General features: G+C 38.1%; 1 protein-coding gene across 5 annotated transcripts in view; it reads right to left on the bottom strand.

Annotated features, from left to right (window-relative positions):
• The window catches only part of LOC126088100 (aldehyde dehydrogenase, dimeric NADP-preferring-like), a 384,157-nt gene that overhangs the window by 43,154 nt on the left and 314,842 nt on the right, over window positions 1-26,161 (bottom strand). For all 5 annotated transcript variants that reach the window (XM_049906192.1, XM_049906194.1, XM_049906195.1 and 2 more), the window contains exons 3-8: window positions 21,940-22,083; window positions 21,484-21,579; window positions 21,137-21,358; window positions 4,898-5,061; window positions 4,559-4,789; window positions 4,259-4,456 (exon numbers count right to left, since the gene is read on the bottom strand). In XM_049906192.1, the coding sequence (XP_049762149.1) occupies window positions 4,259-4,456; window positions 4,559-4,789; window positions 4,898-5,061; window positions 21,137-21,358; window positions 21,484-21,579; window positions 21,940-22,083 (1,055 nt within the window). The remainder of the gene's footprint in view (window positions 1-4,258; window positions 4,457-4,558; window positions 4,790-4,897; window positions 5,062-21,136; window positions 21,359-21,483; window positions 21,580-21,939; window positions 22,084-26,161) is intronic.

Raw genomic sequence — 26,161 nt, 5'->3', positions numbered from 1 at the left:
GAACAAATGTAATCTTTCTCCTGTAAGTACACCCATTAAACAACTTGCCGTACAGGTTCCGAAAAGTGAGATACGCATGAACAGCAGTAGCAACTTTTTCCATGAAAGGCTAAACAGACTGGATAAAGAAGCCAAAGTCATTGGGACCTTTCTAGATTTGTCTCAGGCCTTCGATTCTGTGGACCATGCAGCACTATTATCCAAATTACAAATTTATGGTACATGAGGCGAAGCACTGAACTATGTAAGTTTGCATATATGAGATAGAAGTGTACTAAATTGTATTATAAGAATGAAAATAAAATCGGCATACAAAACTCTTCCCCCCCAGGGAAGTATTCTTGGGCCATTTTTGTTTCTTGTATATGTTACTGACAAAACACAGCCACAAAACTGAAAGCTAGTGACTATGCTGATGAAACATCATTCATTAGGTGGGGCTGTACTGATAAGCTAGCATTACAAAGCAAATAACAAAACTCTGAATCAATCACAGAAAATATAACATTGAATAGGGCCAAGACAGATGTAACGAAATTCCTGTTGAATTATAGCCTATTCCATGCTGAATCACTGTCTGCAGCTGAAACATCCGATAAATGTAAGTTTTTAGGCATCGTGATGAAGGAACATCTCACATGGAAAGAGGATATCAGTTACATCTTTTTAAAGATTAGCTGCAATATTTACTTACTGAAATTGCTCTCAAACGTAATAAATCCTTCCATCTTTAAATAAGCGTCTTACGGATTATTTCATTGGCATTTGCAATATGGGATTGAAATTTGGGGTTGAGCATCCACAGTCTACATGGATAGTACGTTGAAGATTCAAAAGAGAGCAGTTAGGATAACTGCTAATATAAGTGAACTCCAGTCCTATAGGAACTACTTCAAAAATTATAATTTACTGACTTTGTATTCACTGTACGTCCTTACATTTGAAAAAGAGAAGGATGAACTGAACACACACACACACACACACACACACACACACACACAGTGTTGTCTAATTCAGAAAAGGCTTTCTGGCTGGAAGCCTACTTATTTAGCAGTCTTTCTTGTGCCTGTCTGCGACTCAATATTTCCACTTTATGGTGAGCAGCAATCAATCCTTTTCATATTATTGTCATTGTTAAATCCTGGATTTTCCATTATTTGACTAATAAAAGAGCTACATATCACAGTCCACTTTAAGCTGGAAGATAAATCTATATTAGGTTGCCAGATAACATAAAGCAGCTCCATGGAAAGCAGTTGTTAACTGAAAAATATTTATGCTCACTTAAGGAGTTCTGAGCTCCGTTATCGACAATTCTACCTCTGTATATTAATAGTGGTAAATATTTATATAATAGTATATAATATGCTACTTATTGTATATATTCATCACATGTATGGCATTATATTTTTGGAAATGTACAGAAACTGACATGTCCAAGACTGTAACTTTAATAAGGACAAATATATTGTCAAAAATTGATTGTTTTCATGTTATGTAGGGACAAATAAAGATTATGATTATGATTATTATTATTATTATTATTATTATTATTATTATTATTATTGGAATATAACTCAAGACCAGAGTGATAAAACATTTTCAATAGATGGCATCACCTTCACTCTTTCGACTCCCTTATCAAAAGAAAAGCCTGGAGATACTGACAGGTTTCAGATAGATTATATAATTGTAAGACAGAGATTTAGGAACCAGGTTTTAAATTGTAAGACATTTCCTGGGGCAGACGTGGACTCTGACCACAATCTATTGGTTATGAACTGTAGATTAAAAATGAAGAAACTGCAAAAAAAGTGGGAATTTAAGGAGATGGGACCTGGATAAACGGAAAGAACCAGAGGTTGTACAGAGTTTCAGGGAGAGCATAAGGGAACAATTGGCAAGAATTGGGGAAAGAAATACAGTAGAAGAAGAATGGGTAGCTTTGAGGGATGAAGTGGTGAAGGCAGCAGAGGATCAAGTAGGTAAAAAGATGAGGGCTAGTAGAAATCCTTGGGTAACAGAAGAAATATTGAATTTAATTGATGAAAGGAGAAAATATAAAAATGCAGTAAATGAAGCGGGCAAAAAGGAATACAAACGTCTCAAAAATGAGATTGACAGGAAGTGCAAAATGGCTAAGCAGGGATGGCTAGAGGACAAATGTAAGGATGTAGAGGCTTATCTCACTAGGGGTAAGATAGATACTGCCTACAGGAAAATTAAAGAGACCTTTGGAGAAAAGAGAACCGCTTGCATGAATATCAAGAGCTCAGATGGAAACCCAGTTCTAAGCAAAGAAGGGAAAGCAGAAAGGTGGAAGGAGTATATACAGGGTCTATACAAGGGCGATGTACTTGAGGACAATATTATGGAAATGGAAGAGGATGTAGATGAAGATGAAATGGGAGATATGATACTGCGTGAAGAGTTTGACAGAGCACTGAAAGACCTGAGTCGCAACAAAGCTCCAGGAGTAGACAACATTCCATTAGAACTACTGACAGCCTTGGGAGAGCCAGTCCTGACAAAACTCTACCATCTGGTAAGCAAGATGTATGAGACAGGCGAAATACCCTCAGACTTCAAGAAGAATATAATTCCAATCCCAAAGAAGGTGGGTGTTGACAGATGTGAAAATTACCGAACTATCAGTTTAATAAGTCACGGCTGCAAAATACTAACACGAAATCTTTACAGACGAATGGAAAAACTGGTAGAAGCCGACCTCGGGGAAGATCAGTTTGGATTCCATAGAAATATCGGAACACGTGAGGCAACAATGACCCTACGACTTATCTTAGAAGCCAGATTAAGGAAAGGCAAACCTACATTCCTAGCATTTCTAGACTTAGGGAAAGCTTTTGACAATGTTGACTGGAATACTCTCTTTCAAATTCTGAAGGTGGCAGGGGTAAAATACAGAGAGCAAAAAGCTATTTACAATTTGTACAGAAACCAGATGGCAGTTACAAGAGTCGAGGGACATCAAAGGGAAGCACTGGTTGGGAAGGGAGTGAGACAGGGTTGTAGCCTCTCCCCGATGTTATTCAATCTTTATATTGAGTAAGCAGTGAAGGAAACAAAAGAAAAATTCGGAGTAGGTATTAAAGTCCATGGAGAAGAAATAAATATGTTGAGGTTCGCCAATGACATTGTAATTCTGTCAGAGACAGCAAAGGACTTGGAAGAGCAGTTGAATGGAATGGATAGTGTCTTGAAAGGAGGATATAAGATGAACATCAACAAAAGCAAAATGAGGATAATGGAATGTAGTCGAATTAAATCGGGTGATGATGAGGGAATTAGATTAGGAAATGAGACACTTAAAGTAGAAAAGGAGTTTTGCTATTTGGGGAGCAAAATAACTGATGATGGTCGAAGTAGAGTGGATATAAAATGTAGACTGGCAATGGCAAGGAAAGCTTTTCTGAAGAAGAGAAATTTGTTAACATCGAGTACAGGTTTAAGTGTCAGGAAGTTGTTTCTAAAAAGCATCTGTATGGAGTGTAGCCATGTATGGAAGTGAAACATGGACGATAAATAGTTTGGACAGGAAGAGAATAGAAGCTTTCGAAATGTGGTGCTACAGAAGAATGCTTAAGATTAGATGGGTAGATCACATAACTAATGAGGAGGTATTGAATAGAATTGGGGAGAAGAGGAGTTTGTGGCACAACTTGACTAGAAGAAGGAACCGGTTGGTAGGACATGTTCTGAGGCATCAAGGGATCACCAGTTTAGTATTGGAGGGCAGCGTGGAGGGTAAAAATCGTAGAGGGAGACCAAGAGATGAATACACTAAGCAGATCCAGAAGGATGTAGGTTGCAGTAAGTACTGGGAGATGAAGAAGCTTGCACAGGATAGAGCAGCATGGAGAGCTGCACCAAACCAGTCTCAGGACTGAAGACCACAACAACAACATGTACCAAGTCTTTTAAACTTACTGCCGCCATCTAATTGGCAGTTTATAAAGGAGTTTACCACGTTCTTTCAATTTTGTACCCCACTTTTATTTGCAGCAACACCTACTACATTCTCTGTCTGTTTTAGAGATAAATGGCTTCTCAGTACTGGCTGCATGATGCTTAACTGTTAATCTGCATGTCAGTCTCTCATCCTAGTCATGCACATCCTTACGTCTTCTTCCACTGTTAACTGCTGCAGTTATTATTCACATTAAAATATATTGCTAGTACTATAAGAAGTTGCAGGTCAGTGAAAGTATATACCTTTAAACTTCCTCCGACTACTTACCGACTGTTGATGAACTTTATCGCGTCAAAAGCACTCTCCACATTTATTATAGGAAGAATTGGCCCAAATACTTCCTCTTGCATAACAGATGCTGTTGGTTTCACATCTGTGAGAATAGTTGGGCTAATAAATCTTTCTGAAGCATCTGTTTCACCTCCAACTGCAATGCTTCCATTACTCAGATAACCATGTAATCTCCTAAGGAAGTATGAAGTTTTTAACAGCTGGTGATCTAACATACTTTTTTGTTTTTTTAAGTTAGTAAGTAATATACTTAGGATATTAAAATCCAAAACTTACTGGAATTGCCTATCAGAGATAATTCGGCATAGATCAGGCGAGTCCTTTGGATTATCTCCGTACCATTCTTTGAGTATTTCTTTAGCTTTAGCAATAAAATTTCTTTCCACTTCCTTAGAACATAGCACATAGTCAGGTGCTATACAAGTTTGACCTGCATTGATGCACTTTCCCCAAAGAATACGTTTTGCAGCTATATCCATATTTACAGTGGAATCAATGTACACAGGACTGTGGACAATGAATTGTAACTGTACATGGGTCCAAATAAATATGCACTATGCAAACACTTACTTGTTACGAGTTACGATAAAAATTTCAAATTAATCTGGTTTTTACCTTTTACCACCTAGTTCCAAGGTGGTAGGAGTCAAATGTTCATTGGCTGCTGCTCTCACAATTTTACCAACATGTGTTGAGCCAGTGTAAAAGATATAGTCAAAACGTTCTTTCAGCAATTCGGTTGTTTCCGGTACTCCACCCTGAACAACATGGTAACATTCCTAAAAAAAAAAAAAAAAAAAAAAAGATTTCAAACAATCAGAAAAAGGAAAAACAGCAAACATTATGTTCAATGGGTAATAATTTCTGTTTATGAAAACTGTCATTTCACTTAGAGATGGCTACAAAAGTATTAATGACAATATTATGCAAAGGATAGATGGCTACTCACCATGCAGTGAAGATGTTGAGTCTCAGACAGGCATAATAAAAGAACCATTAAACAAGAAAGCTTTTGGCCAAAAGGCCTTCTTTTACTGTAGACACACACCTATTGACTCAAGCACAATTCACACACATGTGACCACAATCTCTGGCCGCCGAGACCAGCCTGTCAGCAACTGTGCATGATGGGAGAAGCAATTTGGGTGGGTGGGTGGGTGGGTGGGTAGGGTGGGGTGGGGTGGGGTAAAGGGAAGACTGGGGCAGGGAGGATGAGGTGACAGTAAAATGCTGCTTGTGGGAGCATACAGGGACATGATAGGGAAAGGGTAAGGCAGCTATGTGCAGTCAAGAGGTTAGATGTCAGGCAGGTGGGGGGAGGCAGGAAAGGAGAGAAGTAAAGAGACAGCAGATGCATTGGTGGAATAGAAGGCTGTGTAGTGATGGAGCAGGAAAAGGGAAGGGGATAACCAGCTGTCTCTTGGCCACAGTTTATCAGTAGCCATTCACGTGGACAGACAGTTGTTTGTCATGCCCATGTAGAATGCAGCAATGTGATTGCAGTTTAGCTTGTAGATCACATGACTGCTTTCACAGATAGCCCAGCCTTTGACAGGATAGGTGGTGCTTGTGGCCAGAGTGGAGTAGGTACTGGTGGGAGGATGTATGGGACTGGTCTTGCATCTAGGTCTATTACAGGGATACGAGCCGTGAGGTGAGAGGTTGGGAGCAGGGGTAGAGTATGAATGGATGAGGATATCGTGTAGGTTCGGTGGGCGGCGGAATACCACTGTAGGGAGGTAGGGGTGGGATAGATAGTGGGTAGGATTAGAAAAGCATTGCATTCATAATAATTTCCTGATTAATAAATAACATAGTATAAGTATTTAGTAAACTCATAAAAATGGATTTTTAGGGACAAGAAGTGCCAATTTGTGCTTCAGGTAAACTTTAGTCTTTATGACTGCTTTGTACAGAAGTAGTAGTAGTAGATTAGCTGACACAGCACGTACGCCATAAGCAGTATCATGTCGCACAGCATCATATAATGTACATCTGCCATCAAGTTGAACTGAAGCTCATTCGCAATCCAGTTGAAGTTCAAATTTACATGGCAATATCTACAATCAAGGGCACACTATGGATAGGTATGCACTAAGATATTTATTCAGAGAGCTTCCATGAAAGAAATACTTGCAACAAATTCTGAAAAGTAAATATCTGTTTACCTTCATCATATAACAATTCACAACACGCTGCACTACCTAGTGATGTGCATTTACATTGTTTATTAATTTGCATATTGTGCCTAGCTTTGTATTATTGCACATAATTTTTCTGTGGGGATGATTTGATCATGATACCTCTATTGTCAAAAGGGAAGTGTGTGTTGTATGAGGAAGCTCATAAGATGAAATTTCTTCCTTCACTACGACAAGATGTTATGCCACTTTATACAGTTAAAGAGGTATACAATCAATTCAGACACAATTATTCCAATTTTGCCTCTGTCATACTAAATTTGACACAAAAATAATATTTTTAGCTGCGATAGTACTGGGCACCTTCTCAGAATTTTTTCTGTAAATGCAACAATCTGTACAATGTGACAATCAATGTGGTATCATAAAATTAAACATGTCACTGAATGTATTTATTTGTCATGTTAACTGATTCTTATATTGCTGGATGGTAGAACAATTTATTATTTCTAAATGAAAATCACAAAATGAAGATTTGCTAAAGTGTTTTTCGATTACAAGTATTTGCTTGTTTATGTTCCTTTACAAGATTAAATGTAACAGCAACAAATTAACCGTATTAAATGTTTCGTCAGGTATACCACTGTTTCATTCTGGGATGTCATCACTCGGAAACGTCAAACACTTACTGGTAGGCCTGCACCATAGTAATAATCAATTCTGGATAAGTTTCACATGAAAGGTACAAATTACTCCACGTCAGCATTGTGGTTCAACAGAGTTTTTCAGAATGTTAATCATTTGGTAAAAGGCACAAGAAGAATGTTAACAATCAACACAAGAGGAATGTTTACAATCAGTATGAGAAAATAAGGGCATATTTCTTATAATGATTTATTTTTGGGGTTCTGTATGTCAATCGACAGAATCCTTAAAGGATGACTTTATTGTCCATCCATCTGTCTGTTAAGACCCCTTTTTCTCAGGAATGGGTAGAAGTATCAAGTTGAAATTTATGCTGAATACTATGGACTACAGTCTCTTAGCAGTTGAAATAATTAAAGCTTCTAAGTCCATGTAACCAAAATATACGGCTATATATGTCACATATTTTGATACTCGCAAACTCAATCATCAAACCTATCAATGAACTATCTATATACGTGTCAGACCTGATGATCTAGCAGTGAAGTGCATGCCTGGAAACGTCTTTGTAAAAAAGGCAGATTTCTTTTAGATGAAAATGGCAAAAATGTAACTGAAAATCTGAGATACTTTACAAGCATATTTGTATGTCTACATATTTCATGTGATATTTGTCACAAGCATTGCATCTCATCTCATGGAAGTTTACTCTATAACATGTTTTTCTAGAATACAAGTACGGATATGAGCAAACATCCATATCTACTCTTATATCCACATCGATATTGTGCAAACCACACATAGATCCATACTGCACAAATGACCAGGAGGTGCATAGCAGACAGCACTTGCCACTGTACCATTTTTTATGGTTTATCCCCATTCCATTCATGTGTAGAGGTGGGAAGATGATGATAAATGCCTCAGTGCATGTTGCAATTAGTCTGATCTCGTCTTTGTCATCCATATGGGAGCAATACATAGAGTGTTTCAGTACATTGCTAGATTCATCATTTGACACTTGGTCTTGAAACATCATAAGTAAGCTTTTGAGGAATAGTTTGTCTTCAAGCATGTGTCAGGTTAGTTTTTTCAGCATTTTCATGACCCATTCCTGTGGGTCAAACAAGTTATCATTTGCACTGCCCTTCTTGGCATACATTCAATATCTGGTGTTAGATCTAATGGTACTGTTCCCACCCAATTAAGCAATATTTATATGCTGATAGAATTTTGATAAGCTGCCTGGATATTCAGCCCTTGTATTTTTGTTTAGGTAAAGATACAATTTTGTTTCACACTCATATACACACAGAAAGATCATGTTCAAAAACATTACAGAAAATTCCCAAGATCATAGCCTGAATAAAGTAAAGTAACTGCAGTGGGCGGGAGTACTGTTGCCAGCATGCAGCCAGTCATGTTTGACAAGGCTCTGCATGTACTTACAAAACAGACAACAGAGTGAGCATGTGGCACTCGAGGAAGAACTACAACTGGCTGGCTGCTGGTCCTTACCACTCAACTCACTGAAACATCAGTACCTAAGTTATTTTAACGGAAGTAAAGAAAAGCACTGCCCAATGGCTATGTTACATGTAATATCTACCAACTGAGATAAACGAGAAGTGCGAATAGGTAAATGTTGAAATGCCTGTAAACACTGGAAGATTACGTAGGATTTTCCTTTCAGGTCACTCCAAATTATGGGCAATACAATTTTAGTGCTTCAAATTTTGTATAACATAAGATGGGAGCTCTTAGATACTTGTGACTGATGAGACACCAAGCTGCCACAATCCACAGCGACCAAGAAAGTCACCTGACAATGTACCCAATGGAAAAGTGTGTTTTCACTGAAGTAAGTAGTACAATGAAGACTGTCAATGGCACATGACAAAGTGATGACATTGAAGAACCCATAGATTTTTAGATATTAGAGAAACTGGACAGTATTCAAAATTATGTAGATATGCTTCTAGAGATGAATGTTCTTGGCAAGATAATCCTTTTTAATGCGGGAAAAGAGGGCATACACAACAGCAAAAAAAAAAAAAAAAAATTGTCATCAAATAATTGGCCACTCGGATATACTGATACCCACAGAAGATTCTGCTGGGTGCTAGAGGAGTGTTATTCATAGCATTTGCCTGAAGCGATTTAGGGAAATCGCAGAAAACCTAAATCAGGATGGCCGGACGCGGGATTGAACTGTTATTCTCCCGAATGTGAGTCCAGTGCGCTAACCACTATCTCAGTTCTACCTAGTCTCAGCTGCAGCCATGCACACATGGCTACCTGCTGCTGCAAAGCAGTCATTGCCTGAAAATGACAAGCACCAAAGCACTCCCATTCAAAAAAATCCACGTGCCAATGTTTTTCTTTTCTCAAAGTTACAGATAAACCGCAGGAAAAGAGGTCCCAGGACTTTCATTAAAGCAATGGTCATATTATTTAAATTGTAGCTTAAAATGTAAAGACGAATCACTCTAGTTGTGGTCTAAACAAATCTATTTTGTTGGAATAAAACAATTGCAGCGTATTAAAGTTATGTTCCCGCAGCTGGTATACACATTTCTTAGTTATTAATTGCAAATGCCACATTCTGGCACATCTAATTTATAATTAATAATCATTAATTAACTTGAAGTGTAGGGCCTCAGTAACACTCACTATAATACTACAATATACTGGGTGATTATAACTAAAGTTACACTTTCAGAACACTGTAGAAATAACACCACTGGTCAGAATGACATCAAATTGCAATGGAATTTAATCGAAGAAAGGGGAAAATGTATGGCAGAAGAAAAAAATAGAGTGAAAATTGATCAATAGATGGCGCTGTATGTGTCAGAATATGTAGGTAAATGAAAACACTTTTCATGAACACGACCCACTGACAATGGTATAAACACGCTGGGTACACAGCTTTCATCCTTTTGCGTCTGCGAGGTTCGCCATGACTGTCTCCGTGCAGGATCATGCTCTGCTTGTAAAGCTGTATTACAAGAATAATGACTGTGCACAAGTCACTCTGCAGAAGTTTCGGACACTGAAGGGTTTGAGAAAAGGCGTTGGTCCGATGAATGCCATGAATCTGGAGAAAATGATTCGGAAATTCAAAAAGACGGGTTCTTTTGGAGTGCAACCTTGTAGAGGGAGGAAATGAACTGATTCAACGACAGTAGAAGCAGTGGCCACAGCAATGCAAGAGGAGATGAGTCGTGGTGTGCAAAAGTGAAGTGCACGGAGAATTGCCCAAACACTGGACATACGTCTGTGAGCACGATGCATAAAATCCTACAAAACATCCTCCTTTGCTGTCCACTCAAAATTATTCATGTGCATATATTGCTTTCTGTTGACCTACCAGCAAGCGAGACCTTTGCTTTAGGATTTCTTGCTAGCATGGAAGTGGACAATGATTGGCTGTGGAAGGTTTTGTGGACAGACAAAGCTGACTTCCATCTGACAGGATATGACAATACACAGGATTGTCGAATATGGGAACAGAAAATCAACCAGTACCACTTCATCCTGGAAAGGTCACTGCACGGTGAGGATTTACATCCTCATTTATCATAGGGCCATATTTTTTTGAAGAGACAATGCTTCTTGTCCTGTTACCTGTACCGTCACTGGTTAGCACTATGAGTGTCTTTTGTGCAATCACGTCATTCCAGCTCTCCAACAGCATGGATGTGTGAATGGGATCATTTTATGCAAGATGGTGCACATCCACACATTGCAAATCCAGTTAATCACCTGCTGAAGCACCATTTCGGAAATGTTAGAATTATCAGCCGCCATTTCAATGCAGCCTGGACGTCTCGATCACCTGATCTTAATCCGTGTGACTTCTGGCAAAGGGGGTACCTGGAAGATGATGTGTTCAGTGTTCCAATTACAAACTTAGCTGCACTGAATGCATGCATTGTGCAACACATTCTGAACGTGAACCCGGAAACACTTTGATCAGCTGTGGAACATGCTGTTTCTCGATTTCAACTTGTTGCAGAAAATGGTGAAATGCATATTTAACATGTTATGCTCTAGTCACACAGATATTAATAATCCAATTTTATTTTGATTTATGCTTTTTATGCAGTTTTTTGCCTCAGGACAATAAAAACTGACGTGATTGTTGCTTTTTATATGGTTTTTGGCCTCAGGACACGTAAAACCCAATTTTTCCCATCCAATATTATTTTGCTGTGGTGGAAGGGCTTATGTAACTAAGAGTATCACACCTGTACACCCATGCACACTGAGTAGTATTGTGGGGCGGCGGGTGGAATAATTGTTATAAACTCTAGAATGTAATGTACAAAAGATGCATTCCCGGCCGATGCACCATATGTGGGGCGGCGGGTGGAATAATTGTTATTATAAAATGTTCCTATTATTTATTTATTTAATGCTGTTGTTTGCCGTTCTCAACACTGGCGCTCTAACTACAATATTGGCAACCAGAAAGTGATTAGCAAAACTTGAAGCCTGTAATTAGAATTCCTAGTGCCCACTTCATCTGAGAAATACACTTATAGCTACAGATTATAGCTCTGAGGAATTAGGAGATTGTCTGGGATTCATAATCAAAAACCATTTTCTCTAAAATGTTCACTATATTCTGAAAGTCACAGACCAAAAGGAATCCACACAATCCAACTACCAGAGCAGTTCAGAGTCTAATGGGCTGATGCAACTATAACTGTTCAAATTAAATGTTTATGTGAATGCTCGCCATAATTTGGTGACAATGTTCATCAAACGCCACACTAAATAATGGTAGAATGTCTGTCCCGCAGCGGCACGTGAAAATACGACATACGCAAACTGAAGATAGATCATTAATGTCATCCCAGAATTAACACTTTACTCGAAAATGATTTCATGGTTACGCGTATCCCAAGTAACTTATTACGGCATCCGAGGCTGTTTATAGCAATGATACCGACGCGACGCACCTCCCGACACAGGTGGTGCGCTAATCAGCATCTGGAGAGAACTGGGGCCTTTTTTCTTCGCGCAGCGTTCTTATATATAAAGCCGCGGTGCGGACGGCTAACGGAACGCCTGATCAAATCTGCTCTCCCAACTAGCCGCTGGGCTAGTAATGCACCACTTTAAGTTATCAAATAAATCGTTGCTTCCTTTGCTGATGGCCGATGAAGCTTTCAATTTAAATGTGCAATCAGCACACAGGTAAGTAATCATAATAAAAGTCTGACGTGGCTAAGTCAAATATTTTGGGTGAGAGAATTTATTTAATTACACTACATGCAGTTGATGAGATCTGAACTTGCACTTTGGAGAAACGCTATCGCTAAGTTTTACAATTATCCAGTTGAAACTTCTCACATCTTTATGATTATAGCCGATCTCCCTTCTACTTAAATTTAAACATCCTAGCCTTATTTATTCGCCTACTTAATCTATCTTGCTTCATTAATTTTTAAGACAAAAACCAGAAAATCATGAATTTCAACTAAAATTGTAATTTGTGAGATCCAGAATACTGTTTCTACTAAATTATTATGAAAAAGGAATCTAAATATAAATTTTTCAGTTTCTAGCTCTTTTCTGTTGCGCCAATGATTTTTACAGAAAAACGTCCAAATTTCGAAAATGGTTAAAGTTATTGAACTGATATTCAACACATATTGATTTAGTATTACTCCTGACATGCTAGAAACGTTTCAGGTTATTTACTTGATTTTTAAAGTATTGCGCAACATTTATGACGTCAGAGCTAGTTACAGCGGACTGGCTGGCACACAATGGAAAGACTGAGGTGAATTTTATACGGCGTGAGTAGGCTGCTTCCCTCCATCACCCTCTACTTAATTTTTTTTTAATGTCAATCGAAGAAAAAAAATTAATTACAAAAAGGGAAGCAAGAGTACAGCTTAACTCCCTATGAAAAATTAAAATTTAAATGTAAACATATAAAAATATTAAAAGAAAACTTATTACCTACTTCAATTGTTTAAATTGCTGGCATGTTCACTGCCTCTTAAGCAACATTATTACTCAAAATTTAAGCAAAATCAATGAAACACTTTGGCACACATATTGCCTTAGACAAACAAACACATAAAATACGTAAAATTATGAAAATCTTAAATCCATTAAATACATTTTACATACACAAATTCAAAGAAAATAACACAGTTATTCATGATACATAAACAGATAATTATATCTTAGCAGTCTTTTCTAAACCTGAAAGAAAATTTCACAAATCATGACAATTTCATTTTTACACAAGTGGTTGTAGCCGCTTTGGCTGGCAGGGAGGGGAAGGTAAAGGAGGGGAAGGTGCTATGGTGTGTGTCCTCCACGTTCACTCTAAATTACATGGGGAAAAGGGAGGGGTCACTGTGAGTTGTGTCCAAGTCACTCCACACTTTCACACAGCTACCAGGTTGCCATTAATTGGTTTGTCCTGTAGAAAAGAGTGCCTCAGACTCTGTTCACTTAATATCTAAGGGTGGGCCACAATGAAATGGGGATATATACATTTTATCTTTCAATATGTTACTGGAACCAAGTTAACAGAACTTTTTTCAATTTTACTCTCGCAGTTACTTAACTCTCATAAAATCGATAAACAAATGGCTCAAAACACCGTTAGTCACGTACTAGAGAAAATTTATGCTCAAGGCATACAATCATAAATCCTATTTAATTTCAATTTACTATTTCTGGGCCGGAAAACTGAACCAATGCTAGTTACATTCCTGATACATTTGTATTTTATTTACTTAGCTGACTCATCTTTGATTACCTTATTCTTAGAGATAGTATGAGTATATCTGATTAGTATTTGTCTTCTCAGCTTCTTTGTACATGTGAGTAACTTGTGGTAATAGTACAGTTCTGAGTGTTCAAAACACACTACGTTTAGTTGACTACTAAATCTACTTATTGGTCCTCTGCTGTTGTGTCAGTTCCATATCTGCAATTATGTACTTACTTCATCGAAGTGTATTTATGATGAGCTATAAATAATGTTTCACGTCTGCCATTATGTTACTCAATTATGTTGCTAGTGTATGTACTTATTTAACACTCACTCTATTAACATTTAAAGCATAGGTTAGCATATTTATTTCATATCTATAGTGTATTGCAGCTGATCAGTTTGCTCACGTGGCAATCCATTTCCACTCGATCGGACGCTGAAACCACAGGTAGTCTCTCTCGACCTACCACTAAAGTGCATTAAGTACTTATGGACAAGGGTAATGCTAAATTCCTTAAACCTATAGGACACCATGAGCTGCTCTGTCTCATCTAACATAAGGGTACCTATGGTCGCATTCATGCCTCCAACTCATAACCTCAATACATGTAGGTGTGTCCTGTCACACACTACACCAAATAACGGCCAGCTCCAACCTTATAAATATTTCAAGGACGTGTCCTTCACGTCTCAACCACAAAAACTGTTCAATTCTATTACACTGCCATTCCTTGCTACACAAGGTGAGTTCATTCTTACAACTTATCTGCATATTTTTCATAACACTAAGCAATCTCTTTTACTATTAATTAGTTAGCTCTACAGCATACAATAGGTTTCACTGCCACTTCAGATCCTGCTTGTACACGAATTTGTATATCTTTTTAAATTACTGTTGGTGGATCATTTCCAATAAAACAACAACTTTGTACTTATAATATTACCAGGGTTCTATACATACTTGTTACTCAAATACATTTGTATCTTAATTACGTCATACTTCTCTGTTGTTTATGTCGCTGTTAGGTTTGTCACATTAGGTTTTTTTTTTTTCACTAATCGGTGGATAGAATGGTTACAGAACTCGTGGCTTGATAGCCATGACGGAAAATTTTTGTATTGCAGAGAAGGAGTCGAAACTTTGGTGGATAGGAAAGATGAAGAATGAGTGAAATCTGAAATGGGAAAGAAGATCTCACACAGCTGGGACTGCACAGCTGCCACACTGTGTAGAGGTTACAGAACAACCTCTTCCCTACAGAATTCATTAGTTTATTACTGGCTTGATAACCATAATGGAAAATTTAGTATTTGAAAGTAAGAGCCGAAATTTTGGTGTATAGGAAAGATGAAGAATGAGTGAGACCTGAAAAGGAAAGAAGATCTCACATAGCTGGGACTGCACAGCTGCCACACTGTGTAGAGGTTACAGAACAACCTCCTCCCTACAGAATTCATTCACTACCTATGAACTTCTTTAAGTCAATCACGTTCCCGAGACCTAATAGCTTTTAATCTTAGGGTACTGTAGCCTATATGCATTGGCATGTGGTTTCCCTATGATCCTGAAAGGTCCTTGGTATACGAACATGAATTTCTTTGTTTCTGCATTTATTTTCTTTGATTTTTCCTTGGTTTTGATAAGGACTAACTGACCTATTTCAAAACTGGTGGGTACAACTTTTGCGTCATGACGCTTCTTTCTTTCTAATGTTCTTTTCCTTATATTTGCCCTAGCCCTTAACTTCTTTTCGTCTGTATTTAGCTTACTTTTACTAAGATTAACACCTTCGTCCCAATATCTCCTATTTTTCAGAACTCGTATAGGCAGCTCCCAAGTTTCATCATTTGTTACTACATGTTTATCAATAAAAGGTACCGTAATTACTCCGGTTATCGGCAAGACCATTTTTAACTGGCTTCTTTCAAAGTCAACAACACTCTGATATTTTGACAAGAAATCTACGCCAATTAAAACCTCAATACTGAGATTGTTTACAATTAAGCATGGATGATCAATTAAATTACCATTAATATCAAAGGGCAGCAAAGCTTCTTGCTTTACCGTTTTTGATACCTTGCCAGTAGCACCAATTATTCTTAGTCCTGATACCCTCATTACGGTAAGCTTGTCTTTACTAGGTAATGCATCGAAGAAGGACTGAGATATCACACTCACCTCGCTTCCACTGTCTAAGAGACAACGTACATTGATACCCAACATATTCACTATAGTTTGTACAGGTGGTTCCTCAAACTCATCCAATAGTTCCTTTTGGATTTGTCTCCAGCTAAAGTGATCGACATCTGTCTTCATTACATTTAGGTCAAAGTGTGTAGGGGTTTCCTGAATTACATTTTCAGCTGCCTTTTCCAGTCAATCTATTAATTACAAATCGAAACACCGCACAACTTCATTACATTTAGTTTGCTGAACATGACCCAAATTACTGTAGTCTGAGTGATTCTGCGCCTCCAGACCGGGCACAACACTAGTTACAGCTAAACCACTTTCACTATTATCGTCGGGTTCCTTCTCAAGTGACAACTGGTCACAGCTACTGGGTTCATCGACCCCCAACAGGCTACCATCTACATTCTCACTTACCTCCTGTCCTAAATCTATTAGTACAGTATCAACACCCTGTACAGGCACTTTAGATAAAAGCACATCATCCTCATCGTAAATATAAGCATGAATTTCTTCTGCTTCTTCACCTGACAATTCAGTATTTTGTAGCTCCTCCCTACCATTACACTGCTGCGCCTTCTCTTTCTCTTCCCACTTAGAAAGCGTCTCTAACACGGTATCTATCAAATACTGTGAGTGATCCAGTATTTTTGCTGTATCCTTAGATGCTACCGACCCCTCATCCACATGTTCAGTCTGAGTATTCTGATCTGTCTTACCAATTACTGTAACTACCGGCTTAGGAAAAATAACCGCCTGGTGAGCGCCAGTGTCCTCATAGACGGGAACTAGTTTTCCTGCCTCGGCCTACTACTGTTTCCTTTATTTCCATTATAGTTAACTGGCACAGATTTGCTTTCCGCACTGTTGTTTACCTGCATAATTTTGTTCGGAACAAAATTGCTATCATTTGGATGCCATTGTTGGTTCTGATAATTATTTCTCCAATTCCTACCTCTCTTAGGATGGCGAACACAACTACTGTTCTGATGTTCACATTGCCATTCTGCTCGTTCTTAAAATTACTACTACTGTTATTAGCATTTCTGTTATTACGTGCTTGCTCCTCATTGGCAGCAACACGCTCTACACGTTCCAAATACTCAATGAAACGATCAAGATTGTCTATAGGGGCAGATATAATTCTAGTTTGCCAATACCATGGCAGTTTGGCTTCAAGACCTAGTATTATCATTTCAGGTTTTAGCTTTTCGCCCAAATGTGACAAACGTGAAATCCATGACCTAGCAAACTCTTTAATAGATTCCTTGCCTACATTGAAGCATTTTCCACTCAAAAATTCTCTCAACACTTCATTTTGCTTATTACTAGACCAATACCCATTAATGAAAGCTGTTTTAAATTCCACTAATGTTTTACACTTCAACATAACATCAGCTGACCAACGCATGGCGTCACCTGCTAAATGGCTTCTAATAAATGAGATTTTCTCTCATTCAGACCAAGTTGGTGGAATCACATCTTCAAAATCGTTTCAGAAATCTAGTGGGTGGATATTTTTATCTGGATCGAACCGCAAGAACTGCCGACACCCGATAAAAGCGGCATTTGCAGCTACAACTTGTTGCATACTACCATTACCAGAAGTTACTGAAGCTACTTTACTCTCAATGTTAGCAATGTTAGTACTAATATTTTCTACTCTCATTTCAACATTATCTACTCTTTGCACAATATGAGTAGTATCAGTTTTTATTGCATCTACTTCTGCTTGACATATGTTTACTTTTATATTAACATCTTTAAACCTATCTGAGCACAGTTCAGATTCCGCCTCAATCTTTTCTGTTAACTTGTGCTCCAGCTTCGCATCTTCCATTTGGAAGTCTTTGCGAACCTCAGCAACTTCGGATTTTACTGTTTTATACATTTCAGAAAATTGATTAACAACCTTTTTCTTAATATCCTCATGGTTGCAATCAATTTTATAATTTAAACTGTCCAGATCCTCTTTCAACTTATTGCAACCAGCCTTGAAGGTATTGTCCATTACCTCCAATCGTTTATTAAAATTAGTTTGGCTGGCCACTATCTCATACTTTAATTCAGCATTACTGCTTTTGACCTGTTCACTTATTTCAGACCTTAATTCAGCTGTCATTCTTGCATTACTGGCAGCTATTGCTTGTAATATTACATTTAAATCCATAGCCCCAGTATCTTTGGGTTGCTCACTAGCTGGCTTTTTATCACACTCAGGTGACGAAAAACTAGCTCCAACACCAGAATCATCAAAACTAAATGAAACTTCTGATTGATCAGTCATATCTACCTTCTCCTTCTTAAACTCTACCATCTCTGATGTCTGTTTCATTTTTAAATCATCAGAGAAACTATCATCCAATAAATTAACAATTTCTGATTTCTGCTTTACTACAGGGGTCTCTATTATTCAATCATTGCCCCTTTTCATACTACTGTCAGGAGACAATACTTCATATTTCACTTTAACATTACTATTTTCATGCATATTTACACTTGAACCATTGTCTGGATTTACAGTTTCCTCAACAGACATAGGTTCTGATTTAAGTTTAACCTCGGGTTCTTCTGGCAGTTCCATCGCCGACCTTCTTTAAGTGCAGGTTAGTAAAATTTTTAACAGCTTTTCACTTAACTTAGTTCCTTCTGCACGACGTATGGCGTTGCAGGCGCGGCGTACCAGGATTACTGATGCGACTCGGCGCATTGAACTGCAGATGGCACTTCGACGGCTGCTGTGTGTTTGCGTGGCCCACAACTGCAGGCGCGGCTCCAGTTACTGCGGTGAGGCGAAACTGGCTTCTCATGATGCCAGCAGTGCCACTAGACTCAGTGCCAGCTCCGTCAATCCAGATGCGTTGTTAATCCAATTGCGTCATCCACATGCACACGTAACACTATCACTGTTCTATTACTCCATTGTGTGTCGCATTTCACTCCCGAATCCGAATATTTAAAAATCACTTTCACTTTTACTCAGTTTCTTTCCTGATCGATGCACCATATGTGGGGCGGCGGGTGGAATAGTTGTTATTGATGTGGAACGTAATGTAGAAAAGATGCATTCCCGGCCGATGCACCATATGTGGGGTGGCGGGTGGAATAATTGTTATTATAAAATGTTCCTATTATTTATTTATTTAATGCTGTTGTTTGCCGTTCTCAACACTGGCGCTCTAACTACAATACTGGCAACCAGAAAGTGATTAGCAAAACTTGAAGTCTGTAATTAGAATTCCTAGTGCCCACTTCATCTGAGAAATACACTTATAGCTACAGATTATAGCTCTGAGGAATAAGGAGATTGTCTGGGATTCATAATCAAAAACCATTTTCTCTAAAATGTTCACTATATTCTGAAAGTCACAGACCAAAAGGAATCCACACAATCCAGCTACCAGAGCAGTTCAGAGTTTAATGGGCTGATGCAACTATAACTGTTCAAATTAAATGTTCAAGTGAATGCTCACCATAATTTGATGATAATGTTCATTAAACGCCACGGTAAATAATGGTAGAATGTCTGTCCCGCGGCGGCACGTGAAAATACGACATACGCAAACTGAAGATAGATCATTAATGTCATCCCAGAATTAACACTTTACTTGAAAACGATTTCATGGTTACGTGTATCCCGAGTAACTTATTACAGCATACGAGGCTGTTTATAGCAATGATACCGAAGCGACGCGACTCCCGGCACAGGTGGTGCGCTAATCAGCGTCTCGAGAGAACTGGGGCCTTTTTTCTTCGTGCAGCGTTCTTATATATAAAGCCGCGGTGCGGACGGCTAACGGAACGCCTGATCAAATCTGCTCTCCCGACTAGCCGCTGGGCTAGTAATGCACCACTTTAAGTTATCAAATAAATCATTGCTTCCTTTGCTGATGGCCGATGAAGCTTTCAATTTAAATGTGCAATCAGCACACAGGTAAGTAATCATAATAAAAGTCTGACGTGGCTAAGTCAAATATTTTGGGCAAGAGAATTTATTTAATTACACTACACGCAGTAGTCGAGCTCTGAACTTGCCCTTTGGAGAAACGCTATCGCTAAGTTTTATAGTTATTCAGTTGAAACTTCTCACATCTTTATGATTATAGCGGATCTCCCTTCTACTTAAATTTCAACATCCTAGCCTTATTTATTCGCATACTTAATCTATCTTGCTTCCTTAATTTTTAAGGCAAAAACCAGAAAATCATGAATTTCAACTAAAATTGTAATTTGTGAGATCCAGAATACTGTTTCTACTAAATTATTATGAAAAAGGAATCTAAATATAAATTTTTCAGTTTCTAGCTCTTTTCTGTTGCGTCAATGATTATTACAGAAAATGTCCAAATGTCGAAAATGGTTAAAGTTATTGAACTGATATTCAACACATATTGATTTAGTATTACTCCTGACATGCTAGAAACGTTTCAGGTTATTTACTTGATTTTTAAAGTATTGCACAACATTTATGACGTCAGAGCTAGTTACAGCGGACTGGCTGGCACACAATGAAAAGACTGATGTGAATTTTATACGGCGTGAGTAGGCTGCTTCCCTACAGTACCGTTTGTTCAATGTCAAACACAGTCCTCAGGAATTGTTTTATGATTCATTTGTCACTTGTAGTCAACCACTATTAAATTATGATGCTTACAGCACCATTTATTGCTACATTTTGCAACTATTTATTTTTCTTTTGTCGTACATTTTCCCCCTTCTCTCATAATATTCCATTGCAATTTGACGTCGTTCTGCCCAGTGGTGTTATTTCGATAGTGGTTTGAAAGTTTAACTATAATTATAATCACCCTGTATATCAGCACAGTGGTAGGAAATATACAGGAGCTATTAAATACAAGTTTAGAAGAAGCTTGTTTGATACTAATTTGTCTGTATCAGATTTAGCTCAAGTAAAATAGTTGTGTCAACTTAACGATAGTTCATTATTAATGCCATTTATTACCACTGCTTCTCTTTGTCAATAAATAATTTTACTCATTCCACATTTCTGAAAAAGTTCTTTAATGACGAGGCCTTCAGGACATGTGATATAAATGAACCGACTAAACAATGATCAGGGTGTTAACATAGACGCATTAATAACAGTAACAGTTGGAACACATTACCTGATCTAAGTACTTTGGAAGTAACTCAGCTATGAGTTCCGAAGATCGAACAGCCACTTCTGATGGTTTCAGCACAACACAGTTACCTGCAGCTATAGCACCAGCCATTGGCAACAGAGATAACTGCAGTGGATAATTCCATGCACCAATAATTAAGACTACACCATAAGGCTCCTTAAAAATTAACACGTCATCCATTAAATTGACAAATCCTTTCGCTGGCTGTCAACAAAAGAAAATACATTTCCAATAAGATCTTTAGGAATTCTTCACCACATATTTGCTTCACAAAAATATCATCATGGTTATCTTGTTTTAATATGGTTAAATGATTCATAACAGTATACCTTATCAGGCTTCATCCATTCTTCCAAATTCATCAATGTATTTGTTAGGTCATATTTTAGAAACTCTACTTCTGTGACAAGGGCCTCTTGTTTGCACTGAAAAATTATGAAAATAAGATTGTATTAATAGTAAAACCAATTTACTAGCCAGAAATAGCTTCACATATTACTATATCCAGTGACCTGAACACCCAATTAAGATTCAAATTGTAGCTGAACAGGAGAAATGGTTTTTAAATAAAAAAAAAACTATGACAAATTACCAAAAATAGAGTTGACAAATAAATTCTCTCTTTCTGTCATATTTAAATGGTAATATTTATTTGCTGCTTGCTTTACGTACGTATTACTTCTAATACAGCATTCCAAAATTAGAAGTAACTTTAAACAAAATCACACTAATGTGAAAGTTAGTATCAGTTACAATGACAATAAATTTCAGGATATGTTACTCACTTTTCGGAGATCTGATGCTAAAGCTGCAATCATTGCACCTTCATTCTCTTCATACATTTTGTACAATTGTTTCAACTGCTTTTCACGAAATGCTGCTGGTTTTGTTTGGCCGCTATTAAAGGCATCTCGAGCCCGTTGCACAATCTGCACCAGGAAATAATGAAACATTAATCTATTTCTCAAAGCACTAAAGAACCTAATGGAAGATAGAACACAGAAATAAGACAGTGAACCATTCCAAAAATTGATACATAAATTTGTGATTATTTCCATTGCACAGCACTGGTTTGAAAATGGCAAAGTCAATGTCTGACTTTTCTATTTAATATAATACAATGCCTTAGAGTGTAATGATCTTTCACCACCACCACCACCACCAGTAATAACGTGGATTAAGCAGTAGTAGCAGTCGGGGTGGTGATGGTGGTGGTGGTGGTGGTGCAAGGTACTTGTCAGTTCCTTTTAAAATGGTATAATTGCTACAATGGAAGGCAAACAAAAAAAATTAGTTCGTCTAATGATGACTTAATAGTGCTCTTTATTGTGGACAGCATACTGTTAAAGCAATAAAAACCTGGGGGAGTGGGATGGGAAGGGTGGAGGGAGGGGAGGGATGGGATGGGTAGAGATTGTGGTACAGGCACACGACTGCAGGAGGGGAATGAGGAAGGAGATTACACAATTGAATACATTTACACACTGTGGTAATACTGAACTGATATGGCTAAGTTACACATTTAGGTTTAACTTTAACAACACTGTAGACACTGGCAGCATTCCAAGTTAAAACCTGATGCATTACATTATTGTTCAAAACAGTATTAAAAATCTGTATGACAAACAATATATTTTAGGTACGAAGAACTTTTGTGATCACCTTCATTTGGATAGGCTGATACCTTCTGACTCCATACTGGAATTAGCCACACAGGTTCTTCATTACAACATATGTACAGGGTGAGTCACTAACTATTGCCACCAAGAATAACTCTTAAAGTGTGATAGGAGCTGAAAAGTTTGTGTGACAAAAGTTGCATGGGATAACGGGTGCCATAATATGATGATGGTTTTTTGTTGCTAGGTGGCGTCGCTTCAGAGATTTGAAGGAAAACTTGGCTTTTTAAATGGGATACTATAGTTTACTATTTTCTGATAGCGGCTATAGAGACAAATCCAGTGATGTGTAACAGTAAGGTCTTTGAAGGTCAACAAGGTGGCATGAACGTCCATTTACAGAAGGTGTCCGAAGTTATGACCATTGGTATCAATGTAGTGCTGCAATCACCTTATCATGGATTGAGTGGTATTCCTTATCACATCAGCACTTATCGAAGCACATGCTCTGGCAAATCTCTCTCACATATCTTGAAGTGTAGTTGGAACATCTTTATAAACAATGTCTTTTACGAAAACCCACAAGAAAAAATCCAGAGGTGTCAAGTCTGGCAAACAAGCCAGCCACGACACAGCTCTTCCGCATCCAATCCAATGATTTGGGAATTGTCTCTGCAAGTCATTTCTAGCCATCAGCAAAAAATGTGCCAGACACCCATCATGTTGATCACATTCTGCTCCCTGTTCCTAAAGGTAATTCTTCCAATAACAGACCTAATATTTCTTGCAGGAATGTGGTGCACTTCCTACTATTCAGATTTCCATTGATGAAATAGTGGCCTAAAAATCTGTCCTCCAGAATCCCACACCATACATTCACCGACCACGGTTTTTGGTGTGCAGCTTGCCGCAGCAGTGGATCTTAAGTTGGCCAATAATCCACGTTATGAAAATTAATATTTCCATGGTCCGTGAACGTAGCCTCGTCAATGAATAAAATCAAATTAATAAATGTGTCATCCCTCTGAATCTGAAGCTGAGCCCATCGGCAGAATACAATGCGACACATACAACTCGTACCAGTTAATTCTCGGTGGAGACTGATATGGTAAGGATGATACTTATGGCGGTACAGAACATGAACAACACTACTCTGGCTCATGCCAGATTCTCCTGTGATTTGAAGCAAACTAACACGAGGATCTCGAATCACAGTGGCAAGAGTACCAATTTCCGTTTCCTCATTAGTAACTATCCTTTGCCAGATATGTTTCTGATGCATTAAAGGTCCACTGTTGTTCTCAATTTATCATACACACATTTAAATGTACGACGTGTAGGGTGAGTACATTGACGATATATTTCAGCATAGAAGTCTCTAGCTCTCACTGAATTTTGTTGGTATTCTCCATAAATGAGAAGCATATCAACTTGTTCTTCGAAGGAATACACCATTCACATTCGCTTGATTCAACGATACTAGTCTTACCATTCCTATTAGTGTTGTATTGTGAAATCGTCGAATGATGTTTACATGTCAATGGCACATTAGATGGATATGCTGTATTAGGTGAATATTTACTATTTGCATGATACTTCCTGGCAGATTAAAACTGTGTGCCCGACCGAGACTCGAACTCGGGACCTTTGCCTTTCGCGGGCAAGTGCTCTACCATCTGAGCTACCGAAGCACGACTCACGCCCAGTACTCACAGCTTTACTTCTGCCAGAATCTCATCTCCTATCTTCCAAACTTTACAGAAGCTCTCTTGCGAACCTTGCAGAACTAGCACTCCTGAAAGAAAGGATATTGCGGAGACATGGCTTAGCCACAGCCTGGGGGAGGTTTCCAGAATGAGATTTTCACTCTGCAGCGGAGTGTGCGCTGATATGAAACTTCCTGGCAGATTAAAACTGTGTGCCCGACCAAGACTCGAACTCTGGACCTTTGCCTTTTGCGGACAAGTGCTCTACCATCTGAGCTACCGAAGCACGACTCACGCCCGGTACTCACAGCTCAGATGGTAGAGCACTTGCCTGCAAAAGGCAAAGGTCCCGAGTTCGAGTCTCGGTCGGGCACACAGTTTTAATCTGCCAGGAAGTTTCATATCAGCGCACACTCCGCTGCAGAGTGAAAATCTCATTCTATTTGCATGATATAGGAGAGAGAATTGTTGGAGCATGTGCTTCGATAAGTGCCGATTTTTTATGGCTCCCGTTGTCCCATGCAACTTTTGCCCCACAAACTTTTCAGCTCCTATCATATTTTCGGAGTTATTCTAGGTGGCAGTAGTTAGTGGCTCACCCTGTATACAATGCATGTGATGAGCGCACATTAAAGAATACTTCTTACACAATCGCTAAATGCCACATTGAAATCTTTCCCTGGTTTCAAGGGAGTAGCCACTACAGCTTTCCGTTTGAAGCCAGGGCAATATCTTTCTGATCACATATTGTTAAAAAGTTGCACAGGAATGTCTCTTGGATTTTTGGATTCAGCTGTTGCAACATGTCTTAGTGAATACTATTTGGTCATGGACTATATTTTTCACCATATATAAGGCAATTCTAACTCTCACAAGAGGAAAGATTTGCTGTACATATGAGTTTTTCAAAATGAAGTCAGATCTTCTTTTACCTGGTTCTCAGGGGTACTGGGAAATATCATTTTGTAATTCACGAGTTCTTGTACTTAATCTGCACTGTTTGCATTACAACATATGGTGATACATTACAAATGTCATTTTTTTGTACAACAAATACGTCAATTCAACCCTCTCTCCCAGAATTTCTCTTGATTATCACCACTTAGCCATTAGACAACACTTTCAGAAGATATTGATCCTTTGTCAGGTGCCTAAGATCAGGTTAAATGCAGTCACCTGAAGCTGTTACAACCTTTTCATAGATCAACTGCAGTTTGTCACTGTATGCCTTTTTTAGGTTAATGTGTACAGCTTATAGTACAAATTTCACACATTTTATATTAAAATCATACATTTTGCATTAAAATCATCTACTACAGTGAACTTGAGACAAACATTGAATAGTTACCATCAATAGTGAAAGTTTCCTTTTCCAAAGTTAGTGTACATCTTACGTGCTTATATTTAGCAGTTAAGAATAGTGAGAATAGCCTTATAGTTTATTCATTCTGTAAAAATTAATTTTTAACAACTGTTGTTTATGTATATGAATACTTACTTCAAAATGGCCTAAACACTTTCTTCTAGAAGCTTTAAAAAGAAATATATAAAAAAAGTGGGAAAATGTCAATTTACAGTGACATTTAGCCTATATCTGAAAGCTGCAGTGCATCATATCCTACTATCATTTCCTTCAGACTGAAGGTGATAATGATATTTTACAAGTGCAATACTAGAAAGAA

The sequence above is a fragment of the Schistocerca cancellata genome, chromosome 6, assembly GCF_023864275.1.
Source record: "Schistocerca cancellata isolate TAMUIC-IGC-003103 chromosome 6, iqSchCanc2.1, whole genome shotgun sequence".
Taxonomy (NCBI): domain Eukaryota; kingdom Metazoa; phylum Arthropoda; class Insecta; order Orthoptera; family Acrididae; genus Schistocerca; species Schistocerca cancellata.
This window is presented reverse-complemented; position numbering and strand designations above follow the sequence as displayed.